The 27,036-nt window shown below is 39.5% G+C and overlaps 1 protein-coding gene across 2 annotated transcripts in view; it reads left to right on the forward strand.

Moving 5' to 3' along the window:
- Positions 1-27,036, forward strand: part of Nek7 (NIMA related kinase 7) — a 128,181-nt gene that overhangs the window by 55,199 nt on the left and 45,946 nt on the right. The window contains exons 1-2 of one of the 2 annotated variants that reach the window (XM_021229178.2): positions 14,009-14,112; positions 14,788-14,928. In XM_021229178.2, the coding sequence (XP_021084837.1) occupies positions 14,806-14,928 (123 nt within the window). In that variant the 5' untranslated portion in view covers positions 14,009-14,112; positions 14,788-14,805. Of the gene's footprint in view, positions 1-14,008; positions 14,113-14,787; positions 14,929-27,036 lie in introns of those variants that run through there. The other variant, XM_005073441.4, reaches the window with a different exon arrangement.

Raw genomic sequence — 27,036 nt, forward strand, 5'->3', positions numbered from 1 at the left:
CCTGTAAACCCATACAGCACCTATAATATGTGCTCTCATTTTTAGTACAGCGTGAATCCCATTGTGTTGAAGGTTTGGAATGTGGAATTTATGTAGTTTATTTATTTATTTATTTATTTTGCATTACTGCTGCCCTTATGAAGTTAGGGCATTTTTTTTATTATCACTTCTGTTCTTTCTTTCTCCCTTGATACCGCCCACACTCTAGAGAGCAGTGAATGCACGTTTGACTTGATTTTTCTGTATTTCATCATTCAAGCCTCTACTTGTACAACAGTAGATTTTCCTTTTCCTTTTCCTCCTTTACTACTTCACATGGTATAAATGATGGGGACAATGAAAGTTAAAATAGTATAGGAAGACTAATTTTAAACAATGAAATATTTTTTATATACAGTTTAATAATTTTTCTTTTTTTATCTTCCTTTTTTTCTTAAGTTAGAAACAAGCTTGCTTCACATGTCAATCCCAGCTCCCTCTCCCTCTCTGCCTCCCCAACAGGCCCCTCAGTCCCCCACCCAATCTCCACTCCAATTCCCAGGGAGGGTGAGGCCCTCCATGGTGGATCTCCAGAGTTTGTCATTTCATCCAGGGCAGGGTCTAGGTCCTCCCCCAAGAGTCCAGGCTGAGAGAGCATCTCTCATTGTGGGATGGATAGCCAAAGTTCATTTTTGTGTCAGGGATAAATACTGATCTACTACCCAAGGCCCAATAGATTGCCTAGGCCTCCTCACTGACACCCACATTCAGGGGATCTGGATCAGTCCCATGCTTTCCACACAGCCATCAATCTGAGGTCCAAGCGCTCCCCCTTGTTGAGGTCAACTATTTCTGTGGGTTAAACCAACCCAGTCTTAACTCCTTTGCTCATCATTTCTCCCTTTCTGTCACTGGATCCCAGGATTAAACAGTGAAATCTTGTATTCCTTTCAGCAGAAGTTTATGACAATGTGTGACCATTTTCATTTTTAGTTTTTTAAGTAAGGAGGGTTATGTTGCATATCTACTTTATAATTCTAAAATTAATTATGTAAGAGCCATCAGTGCAATCTAAGAATTTATAAGAAGATTAATTTTAGTTATGATCAGACGTTTAAATTCTGGGATTTTCTGCTTTTATTTTACAATTTGAAATATTGTACTATTTGAGCTGTTAGTAAAAGAGAACATGTACCAGAACTGCATATAGAAAACAGCCCGTACTTTTACGCTTTGCAGAGTATGAGGACACTACTTCAGAGTTGGCTTCTTTAACCACAAGGTGGGGTAGCCATTGTTTCAAGCTTCTTGGCAGCACAAACTAGCATTCACTTAGGATTTTGCGTGTGTGAACAAGGTCAAGTGTACCTCATTGCATGTTCTGAGTATAACAGGTATTGACTGTGGGCAGGAGGAAGGCAACCCCTGTGGCTCCCAGCATGGATAAGGCCTTGGTTATGTTCACTGTATTGCCTTCTTTTCTCTCTCTAGTTTGTCTTCCAGAGTTAGTCCCCGAGCAATGAGGCTCATTTTGCTTGTGTTGATGAATTTGGGCTGTGAAGGTGTTTGTCATATGGCATAGAACAGCGCTTTTCTTCAAGAGGCATTTACAGTAATTTAGACAATATAGTCTCCTCACAGGCAGGCACGGAGGAGGAGGGGGGTTAACTGCAACAGCGCCTTTGAGGAAACACTGGCTTGCCATAGTTGAGCTTCATGGCCTGCTCCTTCAGGAAAGCCTGAGGCTGCACAGTAGTCACATCCCCAGTCTTGAGGCTCCCACTGTCTCCCCAAGCCCCCCCACCTCATAACTATCCTCTCCTCCCACTGTCTTCCCATGCTCTCCCATCTAGTTCTTCTCTCCTCCAACCCCAAGAGAAACATCCCCTGACCTCACTCTCAGCTGACATGTCCTGGAGGTCACACATTTTCCAGCTTGAATCTGTGCACAGGTCTTCTGCCTCTAGTTAATGAGATGAACCTACCACTCTGCCCTCATTTGCCAAAATTCCCAGTAGAGCCAGATCCTATACTATCGCCTACTTAATTTAGACTGTTCTAGAAAGTGATGTTTATATTCAAGTCTCTTCTTTTTTTCTTAAATTTACCCTGTGTAAGCTCTACCCTTCTCACCATGACTTGCCCAGGCCTCTTTTTACCAACCTCATTGGGAGATAATTGAAAATAGCTATTCTTTGAAATTCTTCCCTCTCCTGACTTCCAGATATCTTCTTCCCCCCCCTCTTGTTTTACAGGGTCGCTCTTGCTCTATGTCTCTCACCTCCAGAACATCTTAGTAATGAATTTCCCCAAGGCTTAGTTCTTTGTCTCTTTTTTACCTATTTGTATTCCTAACCAGGGTCTCTTCCATTTTTACAATTTCATGTATGTGACTCTCAGAGTCATCGCAACCTAGAATTCTGCTTCCCAAAGTCATATCCCCAACGGCCTTCCCAGTACCGAATTGTCCATCATAACCATCGTGGTCTCCAGCTGATCTCTAAGTATTTGCCTGCTACCTGCCCTACCCTTCCCACGTGAATCCCAGTCACTGGCCAGCTCACCTTTCTTGCAGCTGATGCTGGAACATCCCTGGCTTCTTCCTTTCCCTCTCAGGAACCACTAGCTCTATATTGAAAACGTTTTTAGAACTGGGAGATGTCTCACTGCCTCCATTCCCTCCACTAGGCCAGAGGCTTTAGTTGTGTTGTAATAGCTTCCTCATTGATCTTGCTGCAGCCTTCCCCTCTCCCCTTCTGTCTCTTCCAGCATAGCATTCAGAAACTGTTATAAAATGGTTGTCAGACCGCGCTTGTTTGGCACTTGTGTGACTTCTCATTTGCTCATTCATCATTTTTAAGTACTTTAAGTATATACTTGAGGTGGTGTGTGTGTGTGTGTGTGTGTGTGTGTGTGTGTGTGTGTGAGAGAGAGAGAGAGAGAGAGAGAGAGAGAGAGAGAGAGAGAGAGAGAGAGAGAGAGAGAGATTCTTTAAGCACTAAGTGAAACACATAATATACCTTCACTGGCATATTTTTCCTTGAAATCTTTGTTAACCTTGTTAATTAACTTTGTTAGTCTTTGTTAACTCTGCTCATTATTTTTCTTGCTTTAGACTATAAACTGTGTCACTAGTCTGATTTACACACAGTAGCCATTCCATAAATATTTTTGAATGAATACAAACTTGGTTTCAAATCAGACTATCCTTTTTCTTTTCAAAAATCACCTTTTAAATAATGTTAAATATGATATATAAGTTTCTTCAGAATTTCCCATATTATATATGTAACTTCTCACATTCCCCACTTATTTATTCATTCATTCATTTATTTATCTATCTATTTATTTGTTGCTGTTATGACAATTCTAGATTGTAGTCACTTTACACTTTCTGGTTGCTTTTTTCCTTTGCAGTAAGAATCTATTTTTAAACTGCACACTGTGTTATATTCCTTTCCTTATACCTTCTAGCTTTTGTAGTTTGGGGTGAGTGCTACATTTGTATATGACTTTAAAGAGCTGCACCATCTGGTTACCCTTGTACAGTGCATCTCTGACATTGCTAACTGTGGACCCTGGTTCAGCCATATCTTGAAACCTGCATGCTTCCATTCACCTCCAGTATAAGGTGGTTGTCAAGAATATGTGGTCACTGATGGGACCTGGTGAGCTTTGCTCCTTATGTTTTATATTATTATGAAATTATGCTATTATGATCAAGGTTCATGGGGAATATTATAATAAAGGCAGTAGGTAATTTAGAAGACAATAAAAAGATCATTCTGTGAAAAATAATGATTATGGGTGACTCCTTACACTAGTATGTTTGTTACAAACACACACACATACATACATGTATATTTTATATAGTTCTTATCCTCTCTTCTTGTTTCTTAAGCCCCACCCTTGTACTGGGGATTGACTCAAGGCCCTAGTACATGCTAGGCAAACACTGTGTTACTGTGTTACAGCTCCAGCCCTTTGTGCATTTTTTATTCAGAGACAGGCATCCTAATGGATGAAGGCCTAGGCTGGCCTTCACCTCACTCTGCAATGCAGGCATGCCATGAATTTGAAAAATCTCCTTCCTCGGCCTGCCACATAGCTGGAATTACAGGCTTGTAAGGCCTGCCTTGTTCTCATTTATATATCATATTTTATATTAATGAATGATAGATGATAGGTTATCAACAAATGAGTGTTGAGTGGGTAATTATCTCTAATGGAAAATTGTATTTTAGCCTCTTTAGTTCACTATGGATCAAAGTGTATTGTGTTACTTTATATGAATTTTAGCTGCTTAGAGTTATTTCACTCAGTTATACAATACTAAGAAGGCTGTCAAATGAAAAATGATTTCAACATATATAAAATGTGATTGAACTCTCTTTGATTTTAGATTGATAATTCATGTTTATATACTTACTAGTGACCATCCCTCATATTTCAAAGGACTTGCTTTGAGAAGTGTGTATGGTTTTTAAAGGCTGAGATTCTCTTTTCTGCTCTCTTGGGATTTGAAGTCATTCAGAGATGTGCATAAGGATAACCCTGGAGTCATCAGACTGGCTTTCCAGCTGAGTTCAGAAGCATAATTTTAGGAATCATAACAACGAAATGTCTGTAGTTTTGAGGATGACTTTGACAACTGAGAATAGCCCAGAATTCTTTAGAGCTATGTATTTACTTAATCAATAAAGTTATTTTTCCCAACAAAGTAAGATACAGTTTTTGTTAAGACCTATAATTTTTATGTGGTTCACTCATCACAATGCTCAATTTGGCCTTCAGATTTCTCTTCAGTAGCTGAAACTTTTCTAGAATAAGATGAATCCTCCTGTGGTAGACACTCTAATGAATAACACTTAATATGTGGGTTGGTTTGCTCGAAGTCAGTAGTGCCGGGTTGGCGGTACGTATGTATAAAATCACAGGAGGCCAAAGCTGGACTTGACTTCTCAATCCATGGTGAATTTAAGGGCAGCCAGAGCTCTAGAGAAGGATCCCTTTTCAAACAGTCAAGGATAAAAGATCCTGAGGTTGAGTTCTCAGCATCTCCCCCAGATATGAGCAGCATGATTTTGTATTTAGAAACTGGAAGGAAACAGAGACCATTCAATATGTGTGTGTAGTGTGAGCTCTGATGTAATTGTCTGGGATTAGGTTTTGGTTCTTCCTTCTCTACTGTCCTAAGTTTTCCTGTCAATAAATCAGAGTAGTGTTTGCCCCATAGACTTGACATGCAGCTTTCTTCTTGTATATTGCATTGTATACAGCATGGTATCAATAATTGCTTTCTTGGGACTAGAGAACGACTTGCTGCTTACTCTTGCAGAGGACCCAGAGTTCTCTGCACTCACATGGTGGCTCACTGAATCCTGTCTCTAGACTCCTTTATGTCTTTTAATCTCACTGTAAATGTTTTATATTCAGCAAGACCATCCCTCCTTCTCATAAACTGAAATAGCTGTGACTCGTTGTCAGCTATATGAACCTAGGTTATTTCTCTTCATACTGTGTAAATACACAGAGTGAATACCAAATGTGTTGTCTCTTCATTGTCATACTATTACAGGGTTCTTTATTGTTTAACTTCCTACATCATCAGTATTAGTGGGGTAAATGAGCAGTCTTAAAGACAATCTGTTTTGCTCTGAATTTGCTTGCATTCCAAGCTTTTTCTTCTATGTTTTGTTTTTATCAGATGTAACTGGTAAAGTGGGGGAGATGGAAATATGCCTTTGGCTGTAATTATCTTGCTCATGATAATTTAAAAGAGGTGCAGTATTTTTCTTTCAGTCATTTAGTTGTAGTAATTATTATAGTGGAAAATACAACTAATGATGATCAAATACTGCAAAACTAGATGTCATAAAATTAAGTTGTATATATTTTTGTGTATTTGTCACTCATTTCCCTGTACTATGGTCAGTTTCCTTCTTTAAATTACAAGATCTACTTACAGTGACATGCATATTTTTTAAAAAGATGTTATCTATTGTGCGTAGAGGACTTTAGGGATGGGTTGCTTTTGAGATAAAGAAAATTTGGGGAGATACTTTTTTAATGAGAAGAAACACAGCTAGGCATTGGTGGTATGCATGGCATTTTGTTTTTATTTTCTGGTTTCTAGTGAAATATATATTAGAATTATGTTAGGTATTTTGGAAGAAAAATTCTTGCTCATGGAAGTGAGCAGTGTACTTTACAAAATAAAAGATCACAGCATAAATATCACTGCAAAAGTAAAATTGACAGACTTTTAGTGTTTCGTTAATTTTCAGTTTAGGAGATAATCGACAACATTAATACATAATACAAACCAATTCATTGCTTTAAGCAAGTAGTAAAGTGGGAATCAATAAGAGGAATTTGTAGTAATAGTAAAAATCTTATTAATGGTGTTAGATATTGCAATTAGTACTGGCTTGTATAGTAGATCATTGCTAATACCTCAAGGAATATCAGGACATAATTTTCTCTCTGGGGAGTTTGTGCTGTGACTCTTCTAATTTCTCCGTAGAGAATTATCATTATAATATTTGCCCAAATCTTCTATTGCTCAGTACATGTCCTTGCTTTCAGAGTTTTTAAGCAAATTAGAGAAATTAATTTAGTTCCAGGAAATGATTAATTATTTAAATAGGAGATAGTGCCAGAGAGAATCAATTTTGTTTGAAAAGTGAAAGGTATTCATGTGGAGGAAACTCAGCTTAAGTGGGGAAGATCGTCATGACCACTGCAGCTTATAAGACCATTGTTAAATGAGTACGAGGTCAGCGAGACATGCCTTTACTAGAACAGTAGCATATTCAAAGCTTCCTTCACTTGAGAGGTTAATTTTTAGTTGTCATTTATGATTTTGAATATGAGTTTTTGAGATCTAATCATTCTTTCAGAGGATATCTTCTGAGTACACACACACACACACACATGCATGCATGCGTGCATATGCACATGCATGTTCACATATACACACACACTCAGAGTCTAAATTTAATAATTTACAATGAAAATAACATTCCTAAGTGCTTCCAGAACTAGACTTCATTTTGTGCATTAAGTAAGAAGTTGTGGATGTTAGCTAGACATAAAGTAATATTGAAAAACACTTCATACAGACATGCATTTGTTACCCATGTTAGTTATATTTTAAGATTTCTTCCAAAAATGAGTGTTTGTAAATACTACATGGGACCTAAAGTTTCTTAGAAGCTTTAGAGAAAACCCTGCACACTGAACTTCTGACATCTTCGCTGTTATTTGTTGTGGAGAACATGCAGTGTTACACCTGGTTTATGGGTCATTCGGTTGTTGAGCTTCTAACTTGTAAGCATATCCCGGCCATATAAACCGTCACAAAAGATGTCATACATTTTATACAGTTTTATGCATTAAAAGTTTCATCACAGCAAGCGTTAAATGGATTTTGGCTTTAATGGTGATAGTTGCATGTGCTGCGCTGCCACCCAGAGAGTATCGTAACTAAGGGAGTTGGCTGTTTTCATTCATCCATCAGGAGGGTGATCTCAATTGTAAAATCCGGCACAGACCTGGAAGATGCTTGAGTATGCCATTGGCATATGAGGAACAGAGGAACAATCAGTCTCCTCTTGTGGCCTGGATAAAGAAGAATACAACAGACAGTCAGGATGGAGACCGAAGAGCATGGCTGTCTGAGCAGCGGCAGTGCTTGAGGTTCTGAGATCACAGAGTCAGGAGAGGGAGGTGCTGTGGTCTCTTCACTGCTCACTCTCTTGGGGAAGACAGCATCTCAGATGATCGCGAGCCCTTGTGAGATGCTGGCTTCTGTCCTGGGTGCTTCATGCTTATTGGCTCACCCACATGCAGTTCTTTGAGGTAGACTCACTGTTTTATACAAAATGGAAACTGGATCCAGATGGCTTGCTGAATTAGTCTTCTTTTCTGGTGCAGTGACAAAAGCAACTTAAGGGACAGCAGGATGATGTAGTTCACAGTTCCAGGTTGTGTAGCCCATGATGGCAGGAACTTGAAGGCAATAGTCATATGGCATCCATAGTTAAGACACAGACATATCCTCCTTGTTGACCCCCTTCTTCTCATTCATTCCATGGTCTAGCCCATGAAATGGCCCCACCTATATTCAGGGTGGGACTTCCCACCTCAGATACCCAAACTAAGCTCTTGTGGGCATGCTCACAGCACAGTATACTCTAGACATTTCTCACTGAGACATCCTTCCCAGATGATTCTAGACCAGGCAAGTTAACAGTGGAAATGTACACTCGTCAGGTCCAGAGTGAAACTGAAAACTGGGGTTTAAGCTTAGGTCCTTGGAACACCAGAACCTTTTCCAATGAGTTCTGTGAAAACATAGTGGACTTCCATAAGTCTGTGGTTAGCCAGGCTATACAGCAGGGTTGATTTGAAGTGTAGTATTCAGTGTTTCTCCAGTCACCCCAGCAAGGACCACAGTTTATTACTAAAGTCTCCCTTAATAGATGGATGAAAGGAAATTTCTTGAACTCACCAACTGGAAGGCTGTGAGAGGCAGAGGCTTGCAGGTCTGGTGTTCATTTTCATTTCATGCTCCTGTGGTCTCTACAAGGCCATAATTAGAACCTGTGTTAATTTATTACCATGCCCTGTGTGGTAGACACTTTACGTTCACTCAGAATTTTCCAGTACATTCTCTTAATAGACATTTTTCTTCTTCCTGGCCTCTGCTTATAAGCTAAGACCTTGGTCTTGGGCCTTTGCTTTTGAGAAATCGATGAATAGTGGGAGAATCACATCTTTACAAACAAATAATCAAAAGCCAGTATGATCTAGAACAGTGTTCTCAACCTTATTAATGCTGTAAACCTTTGTACAGTTCCTCATATTGCCGTGACCCTCAACCACAAAAGTATTTTGTTGCTACTCCATAACTGTGATTTTGCTATGGTTATGAATCATAATAATGTGAATATCTGATATGCAGGATATTTGATAGGTAACCCCTGGGGAGGGTCTGGACCCACAGGTTGAGAACCACTGATCTAGAATCTAGCATAGGCCCTGAGTTTGTAAAATACTTTATGGAACCGAATGGCTACTGTCAAGATGGCTGTTTCAGTTGCCCAGGAGATGCTAAAGCAGGACACGGGAAATAAAACTGCCTGAAAGAGCTGATGATGGTTCTTTTACAGGGGCTAAGGATGGAATTAAGTTCAGACACAGCTGTGGCTTGCCACATGTGAAGAAGTTGTCCAAGAGGTGTGGGAAGAGGCCCGTGCAATGCCATGGGGAGCCCAGAGCTTATGGCACAGCTACGGGTGGGGCCTATGGCCAGGATACACAGGTGACTTTAAAAAGGCCTCTCCCACATAAGGCATCCACAGTTCATGGAAACGAAGTGTATTTCTACTCTGATAAAAGTTGAAGACCCTTGAAATGAGCTCTTTTGTGCCCCTTAGAAGCTAGTGGGATTCTGTTGTCACTCTAAGCCTAGAGCAGCAAAGTCAGTGTGATTTCACCTGGCTTCTAATTCACAGTGGCTTAAATATCATTGCTACTCTTAGTACAACTCAACATGCTTAGTTCATAAGTATATACATATGCATGTATACTGTGTATGTGCATATATGTGTAGAGACGGGCAGTTGGACAACATTTAAGGAGATTATATCTCCTAAAAATAGTTCTTTAGTGGGGCATATTTGGTATCATTTTTAAAGCAATAATGTGATTCGATCGACAGTGGCATCTAATTCATCAAAATGAAGCACGATACTGGATCCGGTGTCAAATGATCGAACCAGAGTATAGTGCTGACCTGTCTGATGGTCTCTAAAGGAGCCCTCATCTCACGCACGCTTATTTTTACACAAATTGCAGTGAGATAGTGAGACCCAAGGGTAGTGGCGATGTGCAGCTATGTTCCTTCTCATGTCAGCTCTCCACATCTTCACTCTATGACAGGACATGGGAGCAGATGAGACAAGCTGTCACTCACCCACACTGCCCTTTGAAGAAGGGCCATGGGGGGAGAAAGGTGCCGCAAATGGGCTGTGAAGTTTACATACACTGCCCACTGTTAAACAGATTACGTCTAATGAAGTGTCTAATGCTCAGGCCATATCACCCTAATCCTTGGTGGCAGTTCATCCCTCAACTGCCAAAAAACACGGCCCTCTGGCCCTCTCTCGCCACTCTGGCCGCCAAGCACAGGGAGGTGCCCAGTCTTAATAAACCAAGACAGTGTGTGATCTGACATGCAAATGTAGGTCATTGCATATGTAAATGTGTGATTACAAACCTGCATGCCAAAACACATTAGTGAGACTTTGCTCTCAGCATGTGGTTGTCACACTGCCTTAGCAATTCATGCTAATATTTGTCAAGTTATTGTGCAGACAGAAGATAGCGTTCCCAGTCAGATTGAAAGTGTATGGATCAGACAACGGTGTTTCTGGTAATGAAGCTGTGTTTTTCTGTTGAGACTGACAAGATTTCGTCAAGAGAACGAATGGTTTCTGTGTGTATGGAAGAGGGAATTTCATTTCTTGGATGCTTCGAACTGTCCATGTGTGCGGGCATGCATGTATGTGTGTCTGTGCGCACGCGTGCATGCATGCATGTGTGTGTGTGTCTACTTATGCATGCTCCTGTGTATATGTATGCACATGCATGTATTAATAGGTCCTTACTGTGCAGTTAATTACAGGGTTCTATAGTGAGACCCTACTACAATGTCGTGTTTGCTTGACATTAGCTCTTGGAGCAAGTATCCAGGGTGTCAAGAGGCTGGTGAAAGTCTTGCAAGAGTGTCCTCACCAATAATTTCAGGAAAAACCATGATGACTAAAAATTCCTCTTACAGTGAGTCTTTTTGAAAGTTTAGCTATTTTAAAACATCCCTGTCCATTGAATGTATCTGAGAATTGATACTTTTATGTATTTCCATTGTTAAATATGGGCCATGTTGTCTTAGCTGACATTGTAAATTCAGAGATTACAAAAAATTTTTTATAAGTGAGCAGCCTGACAATTTTCTGGCTTTGGTTTTTTGTGTCTCTATTTTTTCTTATAGTAGACGTCTACACTTTTATTGTTAACAATTTCAGTAAACTTCAAATTGGAAATATCTTGAATTATTGGGCCAAGTTTCAAAGCTTGGTGTCTCATTTTAGGGGACTTTCTTGGCAATATGCCACAAGCAGTGTATTTGGAAATCAGATCCTGCAGGTTTGATTTGATAAGAACAACAATTGGTTGGCGCAAGAACTGAATTAGATGAGGCACAAATCCCTAATGTATACAGACTGTTAAGTACTAGGCACCACAGTAGAGCTTCTGTTACTGTTGAGTAACTATTGCTACTATTTTTTATTATTATAACAGCTATCCTATGGTCTTTGATAAAATGACTTTGTATTTTTTTTGGTTTGGCTATTTTATATATTTTAAAACAAGAATACTTTACATTTTATATTTATTTTACATGTATGTGAGTGTTCATGTCACAGTGTACAGAGGGAGGAAGTCAGCTCTTTCCTTCTACCATCTGGGTTCCCGAGATCAAACCCACTTAGTCTCTGAGGCAAATGCCCTTAGTGAGCCAACTCACCAGCCCAAAAATGGTATTTAAAAGAGAAAGAAGAGCTGGGTTTTCTGTAAAAGCAATGTCCAGTTAGCAAATTGTCCCCACTCCATTTTGAGAAAGAGTGGGTTAAAGTTATGGAATTCCATAGGAGAATTTTACAATTTCCTTTGGTATAATAAATGAGATGCAATTAGCAAGATAAAGTGCAGAAGTCTAGGAGTTAATGTACTGCTCATATATCAAAAGAGACTATTGGATAAGTCCAGGACATGGCATTATCAGCCTTACCCCCAAGTTCATTTGAAGGCCAAATGGTTCAAGTTTGATGTAATTTGTTTACCAACAGGTACCATCTTTGAATGCATTAATAGTCAGTTCATTAGAGGTGCACTAGGCAGGCCCACTAGAATGCTGTGTTTACAAGACCTTAGCTCATAGTTACAGCAAATACTAAGACTGTGAGATGGGTGGAAGAGTGTACTCAATAGTAATTTAGGAATCTTATAAAAACACCAAAAAATATTATGAAGCTCTCCCACCCCTCAAAAAGGCATATGACTGCTAAGCAGACCATTTTATTATGTTATATATAGGTAAAGTTACTAACATGAGGAACATGGGAACATTCCATGGGTATGGGTAATGACCTTGACAAAGGAAAGTATTTGAGAGCCTTGGGTCCTCAGCTGATGTTTAGTTTTGTTCTAGCTAATTGCCCAATTGACTGCCCGAGTCCATGAATTAGATGTATTAGTACCATGGTAGAGTTAAACAAATCAACAAAAGAATGAAGATAATGGTTAAAATTTTCAAGCCGAGTTTTTCTTAGGCCTCGTCACTTCCAGGTACCTCCCCTATACCGTGATGCTTCACTCATGGCCCAGTGAGGAACCTTTTCTGAGTATTTTGGCAAACTGTTAAAAAGCAGAACACATTTTTGATTCATTTGGTTTTTGACTGATTAGCAGTAGTAGAGAAAAAATTAGTTAAGAATGAAATTATTTTACTTCTATCTGAGAAGCTATTAATTACTGCTTGGAGAGGGACAATTTGTTTTCTGTAGTGATATATTACTTATGATTTATTAAAGCTTAACTGAAGATTCAGAAAAGCCAAGTCAGCCCCAAGCTATAGAGATCAGGCAGTGGTGATACACACCCTTAATCCCAGCAGCCAGAAGCCAGGAGGTGGTGGTACACACCTTCAACCCTAGGACTCAGACATAAGAGTTAGATCGATCTCTGTGAGTCTAAGGCCACCCAGATCTACACAAGAATGAATCAGTGTAAAGGAGAATTGTAGCTCACACCTTTAATCCCAGCATTATAGGGGTTTAAAAGACAGGAGAAAGTAGTCAGTAGGAGGCATTCATTCTCCAGCCAGGCTGAGGAAAGGTTACTGTCTGAGGCTCGGTGAAGAGCTGGTGTGTGAATCAGCCCTTTTAGCCTGGGGTTAACGTAAGAAGCTAGTGGCTGGCTGCTTTGCTTCCCTGATATTCAGCTTGAAGTTTGACCCCAATATCAGTCTCTGGGTCATTTGTGTATTTGTGTTACAACTTTCTTCAGTGGAATGAGTGACACTGGGTATACTGCAGGGAAGGCTCATGCTCAGGAGTAGTTGACCGAAACAAAAGGGACTCCATGGTCATTTTGTGTGTGCTTTGTTGTTATGGTTTGGTGGTCTTTTGTCTTTGGGGGTTTTGTTTCGTTTTTGTTGGTTTTATGAGACTGAGAAAGTGAGAGAACATCAGGTTGGGTGAGTAGGGAAGGACTGGGAGGGCTGGAGGGAAGGGGAGAGTATGATCAAAATATAGTCTATGAAAAATTTAAAAAGAACTGCCAAGTAAAAAAGAATCAAATGATCTCCTCCACAAAGACAATATTATTAAAAAATATGATGGTATAATGACAGTCTTCTTGCCACTGGCAACAGTTATTTATTCATTTATTTACCTATTCGGTTAGTTCATTCGTTTTTTTTTTTCTTCAAAAGCTTAAAATTCTGTCAGGAATTTAAAAATTGTTGCATGTATTAGTAGACAGATTTGAATAAGTGATTATATGTGTATGTGTGTGTTTGGAAGACATTGCTGGGTAGTAGAGGTCACAGTCTCCCCATGGCCAGGCCCCTTATCTCAATAGCTCAGCAATATTCCCTCCCTCCCCAGCAAAGCTTCCTACTCTCTACAGAGCCTTATCTGGAGGATGTCTCTAGGCCCTGATGTCTGACTTATCTCAAGGGTTACTCTTGACACAGTTCTCTGCAAACATTCTTCCGTGATGACCCACATGGTAATTAGGCAAGTGCTCTAGCAATTTTGATAGGCCCTGACTGTCACATACAAGGCCTTGAGATAGGAGAGTGCCACTTAATGCAAATTAGGGTTTGTCCCCAGGCTCCCTAATGCTATATATTTCATATACTCTGGAACAAAGTTCAGCTGATTCACTGAAGTCTGTCTCCTAGAGGTCTGTCTCTGTTCGTGCCTACAGCCATCTTGAACCCTGTTCTCTGATTCTGTTCCCTCCACCCTCATGGACTAGTGCAGCCAGTGATTCCAAGTAAGAAGCAGAACCACATGTGTGTGTGGTAGGCGGGGCTGGGGGGAGTGGTGCCTATTTCAACTCAGAATAAGCACCACAGAAAGGAAGAATCCTTGAGACTGGCTTATAGAAATGAACTGAAGGCAAGTCACAGGAAATTCTTAGCTAAAATTTCAAAATCCTTCTAATCCTCTGTCATCCATTTTCCTTGATTTATTATGTTTTCAGTCTTCTTTTTCTTTCTTCCTTCCTTCCCTTCTTTTCTTTTCTTTCCTTTTTTTTTTTTTTTTTTTTTTTTTTTTTGAGATGAGGGTCTGTCTATGTAGCTCTGACTGTCCTGGAACTCTGCAGACCAGGCTGAACTCAGAGATCCACCTACCTCTGCCTTCCAAGTACCCAGATTCAAGGAGTGTGCCACTACACCTGGCTAGCTTTCCCAGTCTTAAGTGCTGTATGTATTTCTTCTTCTTATCACCGCCACACCAACAAACCCCTAGAGTATAAATTTCTTCAGGGTGATAGTTGTATCTTCAGTTTCCTTTTCTATTCTGAGGAGTGCATATGTTGGTGGTGGTGGATGTCTGCAAGTTTGCTCCAGGTAGTACGCTATGTATACCATACCTTTACCTTCTTAAGTCACATCTTTGTATGTATTGTGTGATTGAAACTTTTTTGTACTATTTTTAATTGCAGAAGGCATTACGACCGGATATGGGCTATAATACCTTAGCCAACTTCCGAATAGAAAAGAAAATTGGTCGTGGACAATTTAGTGAAGTTTACAGAGCATCCTGTCTCTTGGATGGAGTACCAGTAGCTTTAAAAAAAGTGCAGGTAAGATGATTTTAATTGTATAAATCCATGTGAAGTTATGGCACCTAAATACTAGGTGGGAAGCAATGTCTGGAACGATTTGGGTCACAGAGCTGTAGATTGAGCACCCAAAGAAAGAATATTGTATTTTAATTGTGTATTTTGGAGGTAATATAGTGTAGAAATTAACTTTTTCATACCATGATTACATAAAGCCCATGCTAAACCTGTCTTGTTATACTTTTGTTATATGTGCCTCCAATAAACAAAAACTAATGTTTAGTTTTAACAGTATTTCCAGCCTTTAAAATGTTGACAACTATTTCCCCCCATAACCAACAATGACTAGAGGTGATGGCAGATCTCAAAGGGTAGAGTTAAGGTCACCGTCACTTCTAGCTAGACATTGAAGTAGAATGTCTCAGCTGAAGCTCTGTATCTATTTGCTGTTGAAGGAAGTAATTGGTTCATAAAACACATTGCATGACGTCAGGGAGTGGCAGATGGATCTTATTTACTTGGGGAAAGTGATATAGAGGAAATGAGAGGATTAACTCGTGATTTAAAGTCTCCGTGCTGTATTGGTATCATTGTACAGTCAGTTTTGTTGGCCAGTTTTCTTTTCTAATTTGTTCATCATTTTTAAGCTTCTCTCCCAAGCTGAGCCCTAACCTTGGAATTGTAGTCTCACTGAACACGGATAATCAGCAGGCATGCCCACTTTCCATTTGTTCTAATTGGGGTCCTCGGCCCAGAAGGCACTTACCCTTTTGTGTTAAAATCTAAATGACATTGCACAGTTATACTGGCCTTCTTAGTGAATGAGTTGTTGTTGGTTCCTGCCATCCGGGTCCCATTTTGCTCTGTCACTTGATTTGAGTCCCTATCTCTGTAGAAATCTCTGAAACCTAAGTGTCTTCCTTTAATTGTTTTTTTTAACTTCTCACATGATCAATACGCTTATAGTAGCTTCTAGTATAGTGCTAGAAAAAAAATATTAAATGAAAGATCCACATGACATATGGTTAGGTTATAAGCAGCATTGCTGGTGTCCTCATACCCAATACTCAGCTTAAGAAGTAAACATCAAAATATTTTTTATTTGTGCCTTTTACTCATTCCTCAGAGGAATCTATATTATAAATTTAGTGGCTGCTGAGGTTGCTTACCAAGTGTTTGTTGGTCAAACAACACTTGCATGATATTATTTGTTTTTACTATTAGGGAATGCAAGAAATTCTTTTCAATTTGCGCCTGAATGTAGAAATGGTGGCCTGTAGAGCATGCTTGTACACCACAAGTTAATTCTGGGTTGTTTTCCCAAAATTGGACTGGTTTATTTTTCCTGGCAGTGTAAGGCTGAGCGAAGCAAGCGCATTGGTGGTTTTGAGTTTTAGGCCAGCCAGGGTTATGTATCGAGACTAATATAAGATACAGATGTCAGTGTTTAGGAAACACATGACTTGGGGTATGATTACTCCTCTACTGAAGACTCTCTAATTCTTATTAAAACTCTATTAAGTTCCAATTTAGCAGTCTGTCAGTACAAAGAGTTTGCTTCAAACAGTTGCATATTAAAACCGGTGTCTCGGACTACTGATTTAAGTAAGACTTTACAGAACAGAGATGTCAGTTTGTGCTGTTGGGAATTCAAGCCAGGCTATGAATGGGAGGGGTTGGAACTAGGAAGAGGAATTTGAGCAGTATACAAAGGGTTCTCCACCGATCCATTCTTAGGGGGAGACATTCAGACCTCAATACTTTCAAAATACGGTTACAAATTCCCCCACTCAGTACCCCATGGGGAGGAAAGCTCACCTTTACCCAAGGTGGTGAACAAGGCCGTGGGATAAACTTCAGGAGCTTTCTTGGCTCCCTTCTTGGTTTTCACTAACTGTTAGTGTGGAGAAGGAACAGGGCTCTAGCTCTCGCCTGTGATTAGTTCTTAATTGCAGAACCTTGTTATTAGAACCAGGAAGAAAGAAGCAGGTGGAGTTGGCTCCTGGGAGGGAGCATCAGCACTACTTAAATCTCATGGTAGCATCTGGACTATATGCCCTTGCCTGTGTTTTGTTCTTTGTAGTTTGGAAGGCTGACAGTGAGTGAGTTTGTGTATACAGTTGCATTTTTGTTCAGCTTCCGATGTCCTCTTTAGTCTGGCTGCCCCCGTTTTGTACTATATGCTTCAGATGCTGTGGGAACTTGTCAGTGTGCTTTGGACTTTGCCATTCCTCTTCTTTAAGTGCCGGTGCTGTGGTGTCTCCCAGTTTAAACATCACTTTGTATGGAAGAGACAAACGATGCTATAGAGCGTTACCTAGCTTATTTGATTAGGGACCTGTGTTTTAAGGCTTTGTGAAGGGAAATAATTTGCATCTCAGATACGTTATTGATTTCTGTGATGTATTACACTTGTGTTGAACAAAGAAAACCACTATTCTTCATTTTAAAAATAGTAATCTGCTATTCTAACCAAGTGATGTTCTGCTGTGAATACTTCCAGACAAATATTCAAAAGATTCCTGAAGAACCAAATACTGAAGTTTAAGCCTACATCATTAGTCTCAGAACTGTATTACTGTTCTCAACTCTGTGAAAATCCTTCCAGATTTGGCTGTGTTCTGTGCAGATGCTAAAGTATTGCTTCCTTAATTATTTCCTTGTTTGCAAATCTGTATGGAATATTTATAACCTCACTATCTGATCTCTGAGCTTAATTAATGCTCAGGGCCCTTAAGGACTCTGTCCCATATCATGCACTTCACTTACGTAGGGTCTTTAAGACCAATGTGCTGAGTATCTGTCAGTGGAAGGAGTGTCTGTACTGAGCTTATTGCTTTTTTGAAATTATAAAGAAATCTGGAAGCTAAAAGACCATGGGAACAGAACACAGTCTTAAAAAAAAACACCTCATGGTCATTCCTTTATGATTCATTTACAAAGAGTAAGATGGCATCTTACGTGATGTGACCATGCTGAACCTCTCTGTGTAAATTTTTCTTCCCCATTCCTGTTTTTTCATACACAGTTTCCCTTTCTGCTGATTATACAGTTAATTCCACCCACATTCTTTAATTACTTAGTCATTGGTCAGTGTATAAGACTTTGAGATCAAATATTTGTACTGTGCTTTAATGAGATTCTAATGATAGCAGTTGCAAGAACAAGAACATTTCCAAAATCCTGGCATATACCTTGATGGGAGCAGTCTAAAGGAGCACATGTTGGGGAGGCGGGGTCTTTCATATGGGTCCGGTGATTCTGAAACTTCTACATTTTATACTGGAAGATTGTTGAGAAACTTCTTGGATATGGTACCTACCTATAGTTTCTGTTCACTATTTTTTACCTCCTTAACCAGAGCTATGGTATGACTGGAGTGAATACTGACCCTACCAGTCTAAAAGCAGGGGAGATAGGAATTTGGGGTTACTGTATCTCAAGTTATTTGGTTATTATTACTATAATTTTTCAATACTACCAAAAATTTGGTCCATAGTTCATTAAATTCTCTTTGATTCCTAGGTTGTATGTACACATGATATTATTTTAAAAATATACTTCATGTATATTTATTTTAAAAAATCTGCTTTGAACATTTTGTTCAAATTCATCTTTTTGATCTAATGAAACTTCCTGAAAATATATTCTTATGTGTTTAATGGTTTACTTTGATTTACTCGTTTTTAGTTATTTTAAAACATTAATCAAGGATATAACTTTAAAAATTGCCAAATACAATTTCCCCTTTTGTATACACTAATTTTAAGTTCTAGAGTTTGTATATGTAGTTAGATTCTGTGTATATGCATGCAATTCTGTGTGTATGAAAATTTTGAGGATGGTGATGGCTTCTTCCACAATGCACTGGTTGATGGCCAATGTCCTCACAGCTTCTCTAGCCATAGACCCAGTCTGTGTAGACCCAGTCTGTGCTGCAGAGTTTGCTATGACCATTGAACTTGCCTTATAGGTTTTTTTTTTAATTAAATTTCATTGTTTAATTTCATGAGGAGGATCACTAAGGGTGACACATAGTCAGTATTTTCTTGAGTGGAGAACAGTTGAGGCAGTTGAGGTGAGGTTCACTTGAATTAGCTGTAAAGTAAATTAGTGTTAATTAGGAAAGTAGTCTTAAAAGTTGAAGCTTTCTGGCCAGTGAGATGGTTCAGTGGGTAAAGATGTTTGCTGTGCAAGCCTGGAGACCTGATTTCAGATCCCATGGGTTGAATGAAGAGTCAACTCTCAAGAACTGTCCCCTGACCTCCACCTGTGCACCATGGTATACACACACACACACACACACACACACACACACACACACACACACACCACAGTTAATGATACAGGTTTAAAAACTAAGGCTTTTATATGATTACGATCTTATTTGAAATTGTTCTATGCATAAACAATAGTAAATCTGTAGTCTTACCTAGTGTTTAGCGGTATTGTAAGATTCTAGTGAATGACCACATTTAGTATAAACAGATGACTGTTAAGAGAAGCTTTTTCCTTGCTAGCCGCTTTGGTTTATCCCCCGCCAACCGCCTGGGCTCTGCCGCATTGTAGTCCCCAAATAAACACACAGGAGGCTATATTAATTATGAAGCTGTTGGCCTTGCTTGTTTCTTACTGGCTAGCTCTGACTTAGTTAATTACCCCATAATTGTTAATCTAAGTATGTTTCTTACCGGAGAATAGTTCCGGGCTTCCTACCCCCATGGCGTTACATGTTGACTCTCCTGTGTTTCTCCTTCCCAGAGTCCTCCTGGACTCCTAGTCCCTCCTATCTAGATTTCTATTGGCTAAACAGTACTTTATTAACAAATGTACAGTACTTCCCCATCAGATGACTAATGTTAAAATGTATTCTACTTAAAACTATAGGCTTTTCTAATATTTAGTCCCAGCGATTAAATGCAGCAAAAGTCACTTTTTATTTGTACTGTTGAAAGTTTTTGTTATATTTATTAATATTTGTTGAAGCTCTCCTCTATGGTGGAGAATAGTGAGTACTGGGGACTTGGTAATTGAATTCGCTGAAAGAGACAGATAATAAATCAAGTAACCACAGACCAAAAGCAAATGGCCATGTGATACTAGAGTCAAACTTGATGGAGGGGACAGCTTTCTGGATTGTGTGTGGCAAGGCAGAGTCTTCCTTGAAGATGTGAAACCTAAGCTTAGGTGGAGAAGAGGAGTCTGCTATCCAAACATCAGGAGGAAGGAAGCTCCCAGAACAGATCACACAGGCCCAGGCTGTGCAGAACAGGAGAGTTTCGGAATTGACTAAGAGCAAATCACTGTGAGGGATGAACTATTGTTGCGTTCCAGAGCTGGAGGGTAGCTTAGACATTTGAGGGCTTCTTTCATATAGACTATGAAGAAAAGTTCATTTGTATGTTGTTATAAGAGTAAGGCAACCATTGAAGGGGTTTATATGGGTGAATAATAATGTCTAGACTATTTTTAAAGATTAAACAGACAACTATGCAAAAAGTGAATTCATCATTTTTGCTCCACAATATAATCTACTAATTGCGACTTGAGAAGTATTCAGCTATGAAGTTAATATTGCTTGCAATATGAGTAAGATAAAAAGCACAAAATTTTAAACACTTTGCAAACAGTAATTAGAAGACAGCAAAGTCAATGAGCTCTGGTTTCCACTTTGGAGGCAGGTTTGAAGGGCAATACGCCTGTTCTTTGATCTGAACTTGTTCTATCAGTGAGTCTGACCCAGTTAGTACTCCCACCTCCTATACCCCAGTCTCATGTAGAGCGTTCCTTTCCTTGTCGTTTCAGCGTACAACATAGTCGTTTTCATGGCTGCTGTGCATCATGTACTTTTGTAGTAATCTCTTCCTTCCCGGTGTGGAAGACAGTGCTCCTTCCTCTCCCTTCTCTGTTAGAAATTCCTTTTGTTTTTAAATGTTCCTTCCAGTCCCTTTACTCACCTGCTTTTTCTTCTATCCATTCCTTGGCACATTCTTGATCTTTCTGACACTAAGCTCATGGTGTCTGTATGTACCTGACGGTGGCCTCCCTCGGTGTTACCCATTCTGTTTCCAGGTCTCAAAGTCTCCCTCTCTAGCTAGTCTCTTCTCTCTCACTTCCTCTTTCAGACCATACTTAGTCATGGACCTCATCTGACTGTCAAGACCAATGGAATTCAGACTTCTTATTTGGTATCTGTAACTTGATTTGATCCTGCTCAGTTATTTTTATCATTTCTAAGATAGATGCTATCACTCTACAGTTCCTCTTTGTCTTTCTAATCCTCAGTCCTCATTTGTCACCAGTGTTCAAGTCTCTGATTGTTCACAATGAGTCATTTTTCCAGGTCTCATCATAGACGTCTCAAGTTATTTCTTGAGAATTTGCAGCTTTTCTTTGGAAGTATATTCTTTCATTTCTGCTGAATATATTCTAACCACTGTATTCGAATCCCCTCTCATCAAAGGCTTATGTTACCTATTTAGTCACAGCCCTCATGCGTTCACATCAAACCGCTCAACTCCTCTCCAGCATGCTTTATGATGGTTGCTAGCTGTCTGACCTCCCCTAACTCAATGCACGTTGGATACATCTCTCTTCTCCGGCTTCTTTCTCACCCCCCCTTCCCCTCCCCCCCACAGACTGCTCCATTTCTTCCACATGACTCTCCTTTCCCTGCAGACATTCCCAGTTTGCTTTATTCCTGGTGTCTTCACAGAAACTATTGCTGCAGTTCCCTGGGGCTTCTTAAAGCTTCCCTGGTCTGGCCCTGGGACCATCTTGCCTCTCCTCCCTTTCTTTCTCTCCAAAGGCTTTCCTTCTCCTATTCCATTTGGGAACAATTTGCACAGTTAAAAAATGGGTTCTTTGTTTCTCCCTCACTGGGTTCTCACTGCTACCTGTTGCATGCTTCTACACAGGTGCGAACCTCCACACTGGTGTGGTTGCTCCCTAAAGAGTAGCTTTTACCTTCAATAAAGCTTGCTGTGTTTGTAGATTTCACAAAGTATCAGAAAACATGAATTTTGAAATATTTTCTTCGGTTTTGTAATTTAAAAGAAACCAGAGCTGGGAAGTAGTGGCATACCTTTAATCCCCAGCACTTGGGGGTCACAGGCAGGAAGATCTTGGAGTTCAAGGCCAGCGTGGTCTACAGAATGAATTCCAAAACAGCAAGGGTTACTCAGAGAAACCTTGTCTTGAAAAAAACCAAGCAACAATAATAAACCCTATAGCAAGAAAGGAAGAAAAGGAAAGAAAGAAACCCAAATAGATCTCACATCAGGACTGGAAGTTAGACCACTGTATGACAAGCCTGCTGAGTTAGAGGACATGCCCCTGGAGACAGTTTTCAACAGTTAGGGAGTAACTGGACACAGACACGTGTCCAGGTGCAGCCCATCATGAGCAGGTTCTTAGGGAATCCTTGAGCAGGAAGTAGAACCCTGCCCATTAACCTCTGGTCTGGGTATGTTGATGTTGTGGTTAGAGAAACAGGCTGATAAGCTAGAGTAGGAAATGGTGTTATGGAAAGCATGGTTTCCAGCATTGGAGGAGAGCTTGTGCCAGATTCACTGTGCTCAGCACCTTCCACCCATCACGGTTACACTCTGTAGAAAGCTTTTGTAGAGGGGGCTTATTGAGGCTCTCCTTTTTTCTCCTACCCAGTGAAGGCTGGGGGTTCTGGCTGGCCATTGACTAGCTTGAATAAAGAGATGGAAGCCTTCTTCTGACATTCGGTTAAATGGGACAAAACATGGGAACAACTGAGGCATCTTCAAGTGTGAGGACTGAAGGAGGAATGAGGATTTGTCACAAGGAAGACAAGGCTACTCAGTGTAGGGACAAGCTACTAAAATCATTTATTCAGGCCCTTAAAAGTAGTAGGGCCCAGGAGCTGATTTCCATATGAGAAGTTTAAAGTGGGATATTTACACTCTTTGTATATGGGTACACATGTATGTGTCACACCTGATATGTGTGTGTGTGTGTGTATGTGTGTGTGTGTATGTGTGTGTATCTTTGCTACATTGTATGTGTTATTTCATAATAGTTCAATACACGCTTTTTTAGAGATGTTTCTATTAAGTTATATGAATGATTATATTTGAAGATGAACTGATGTTAACTTTTAAGTTTTGTAAGTTACGAGTAATTTGGGTAAAATTTGAAGATGACAGAAATGCTTTTAAAAATGATTCAGATAATATCAAGAATTCATCAGCCTTTACTTACTTAACCACAAAAAATAACTGGCTCTAACCAGAAGAAAATAAGTTTTGAAGCCCAAAGAAACCTTGAAATGAAAGTAATGCCTCCTGAAGCCTTCCTTGTACATATGCCTGTCATGTAATAAGTCCTTTTTTGTTTTACAAAACCCCATATCTTTTTTTTCCTGTCTTGCTCATTAAATCACCAGGTGGCTTTGAATCAGTGGTAGGAATGACTTATTCCAAAGATTCAGCCTTTATTTTTGTCTTGACATGTTGACTAAAGAAAGATAAGATACGCATTTCCAGTTAAATGTATTTGTAAATATATTTGGTTCAGAAAGTGTTTTCACATGAAATGTGCCAACAGTGAGCATTTTCCCTAGGGTTTAAAGAACTATGATACTTTCATAGTTAGTTAAAAAACAAAAACAAACTCAATTCATAATTCTACATTGGCCCAAAACATAATGTGAGCTAAATATTTATGGTTTTCATGTAGCATGCACATGTGTGTGTGTGTGTATGATTTTCTAAAGCCCTTGTGCTTCTCATCTTCAGGCTCTTGTTTTTAAAATATTCTCCTGTCTAAGAGGCGTTGGCTATTGAGATTATTTCTGTGAGTCTCTGGGTTTGTGTGTGTTTAGATCTTTTTAATCACCGAGGCCACCATTCCCCTTTCTCTTCCTCTTAGGCAGGTTTTCCATAGTTACCCAACATACTGACTTTTCTAAGAAGGTTCATTTATCTCAAGTCTTAGGGCCAGTGGTTCTAAGAATGCCATCAACATTCATGATTAGGCAAGAACTTGACATTTCTCTTGGTACTCATTTGTATGTGTGTGTGTGTGTGTGTGTGTGTGTGTGTGTGTGAGTATGTATATACATACATATTTTAAGATACATGTGTGTTTATATATGGGTATGTATATACATATATAATTTTAAGATATTGTAATTTATAGGCTTATATATAAAATAATATATATAATTTTTATGGACAAAGGTCTAACATATCCCAGACTGACTTAAAACTACAGTTGAGGATTTCTTGATTTTTTAAAATTTTTATTGTTTCCAATTATGCAAATTGTGTGTGTGTATGAATGCAGATGCCCCTAAAGATCAAAGTAGTCAGATTTCCCTGGAACTGGGGTCTCAGGCAGTTGTGAACCAACTAACATGGGTGCCCTCCATGGGGGTGTCCATAGTCTGTCATTTCATCCAGGGCAAAGCCTAGACCCTCCCTCAAGAGTTCAGGGGGAGAGTGCATCTCTCATTGTTGGATCCAGCATGGGACTGATCAAGACCCCCTGAATGCGAGTGTCAGTGAGGAGGCCTAGGTAATCTATTGAGCCTTGGGTAGTAGATCAATATTTATTCCGGGAATACAAATGGGCTTCGGACTCCCATCCAACAATGAGAGATGCACTCTAGTGAGTAACTTAACAACTGACAAATACCTTTCCACCCTCCACTTTTTCCTCCTCTCATCTCCTGTCTTTACTATAAAAAGTCTATTAGTCGATATAGTAAGTGGAAGGGGCTGAGCTTCAGCTCTTTAGTCTAGTAAGTGTATGAATGTTATGTTTGTCTTAAAATTTTAATTAATTGTAAATCTTTATGGCATACATTGATAATTTACTACATGGGTGTAATGGGTGGTGATCAAACCAGCATAATTACTGTCATTTCTCTTTCTTGGGGAGTTACAAACACCTCTCTCTTAGTTCCTCCTTAAAATTAAATATATAGTAAGTTATGTATAGTCTTCATCCTACAATGTGTACGATGGAACATTCCGAACCTCCACCTGTTATGCAACATTATCCAATCCCACCCTCTTCTTAGCCTCTAGTGATCACTGTTCTATTATATTGGCTTTATTTGAATATAAGAAAATCAGATCCTTGTCATCTTTAACTATTCAGAAGGAAATCTATTAAAAGTTGCCTCTTAATATAGGCCCTCATTGGAGATTCATGTCTATGAGTCAGATGTCTTTGATTCTGGCTGGTGAAAGCTTCTAATAGTTTTTTTTGTTTGTTTGTTTTGTCTTTTTGTTGTTGTTGTTTCTTTTTTTTTCTTTTAATGTTATCCTTTTCCCACATGGGGATCCTCTTTTTAGGTTTCTGATATGGCACTTTGCACACACACTTTGGTGTTTAGTGGTTATCTAGAGTGTTAGAATTCAAACCAGGCCAGGACAATGGGAGAAATCACTGGCTGGGTAGCTAGCCAAAAGACCCAGGCTTCAAGTCTCTGTCTCAGTGTTACTCCTTGTATGACTGTAATTGTATTACTACAAGCCCCATGCCTCCATCCCTGTCTCTGACTTGCAGCCAGCATTGCCTGTAGGAAGCTGTGGTAAAGAGGGTAACACCTGCAGGGAGCTGTCAGAGTTCTTTCCCTAATGAAAAAGATTTGGATCTGACCGATGGTGGCACATGCCTTTAATCCCAGTACTTGGAAGGCAGAGCCAGGTAGGTCCCTGTGATTTCAAGGTGAGCCTGGTCTACAGAGCCGAGTTCTAGGACAGCCAAGGCTGCACAGAGAAACCCTGTCTTGAAAACAAAACAAAATAATTTTTGATTGCCCCCACTACTTTAAGCTACACATGTACCTGACTATCTAAAGTAGCAGGAGTTAATTCAAATTGTTGACTTAAAATATCATTAATATTGCCAGGCGTTGGTGGCGCACACCTTTAATCTCAGCACTCGGGAGGCAGAGGCAGGAGGATCTCTGTGAGTTTGAGGCCAGCCTGGTCTACAGAGCAAGTTCCAGGACAGCCTCCAAAACAATACAGAGAAGCCCTGGCTTGAAAAACCAAAAAACCAAAAACAAAAAAAAAAACCAAAATCATTAATATTAAATGAATAGTATGTAATCCACTTGCAGTGTAATAACTAATATTTGAAAAACATTGTTTTCTACATACCTAGTACCTTGAAATTTGTTATTTTCGAAGATACAGGAACATCCTTTGGTTATTTGTTTTTGTGGGATTGCTTACCCCTTTCCTTCATTACTGTATCCCAATGAACCTTTTAAAACTTCCTAATCTCTTTTCCTGAAAGTTTAATGACAACACATAGTGTATGTGATTATGTGTTTATGTGTACCTGTACTTGGCATTTAAAATGATGAAATTTTGCCACCCCTGTCTTCGAAGATCAGTCATCACCCCTTTGTGCTGTACTATCCCTGTCAGGAATACAGATCGAACTCACTAGAAACTATTTGTAAATCAGAGTAGTGGTTTGGATCTACAATGGCAGTGGAACGTACAATAAATGCCTCTTGCCTCACTGATGAGCTGTGTGACCCTTCAGCAGTCTTTTAATTTTTGAAAGCATCCTTTTCTTCATCTATAGCATGGGAATGCAATTATCTTTGTACTGGTTACATGAGAATTAGATGGAATAGTTTATGAAATACACTCAGTATGTGTTAACTGTTCAATGCACATTGATAGTTTATTTTATTACATTATCCAATTGATCATCACCTCCATCCTGGTCATTTGAGCAACAGACGTGAGTGCCCGTATATGACCAGCTATTTGCCTTTGGAGGAAAAGCATCTAGGGTTTTTGTTGTTGTTTTGTGTTAACATAAGGTAAAGTTCTTATGAACCTTCACAGTAAATAACTGCAAATAAAGTTTCACCTCTGTGTGTATGTGTGTGTGTGTGTGTGTGTTTTGTGTGTGTGTGTGTGTGTGTGTGTGTGTGTGTGTGTGTGTGTGTGTGTTATGGGATTCCTGCCTGGGTCCCGTTGCTGCTTTAGCCCCCAAAATAACACACAGAGACTCTATTAGTTACAATGCTGTCAGCCAATGTCCAGGGCTTCTCTTTGGCTAGTTCTGTCTTAAGTATTAACCCATGACTACTAATAAATATTTCTATAAGGTCTTATCTTA

The sequence above is a fragment of the Mesocricetus auratus genome, unplaced genomic scaffold, assembly GCF_017639785.1.
Source record: "Mesocricetus auratus isolate SY011 unplaced genomic scaffold, BCM_Maur_2.0 Super-Scaffold_100676, whole genome shotgun sequence".
NCBI classification, from domain to species: domain Eukaryota; kingdom Metazoa; phylum Chordata; class Mammalia; order Rodentia; family Cricetidae; genus Mesocricetus; species Mesocricetus auratus.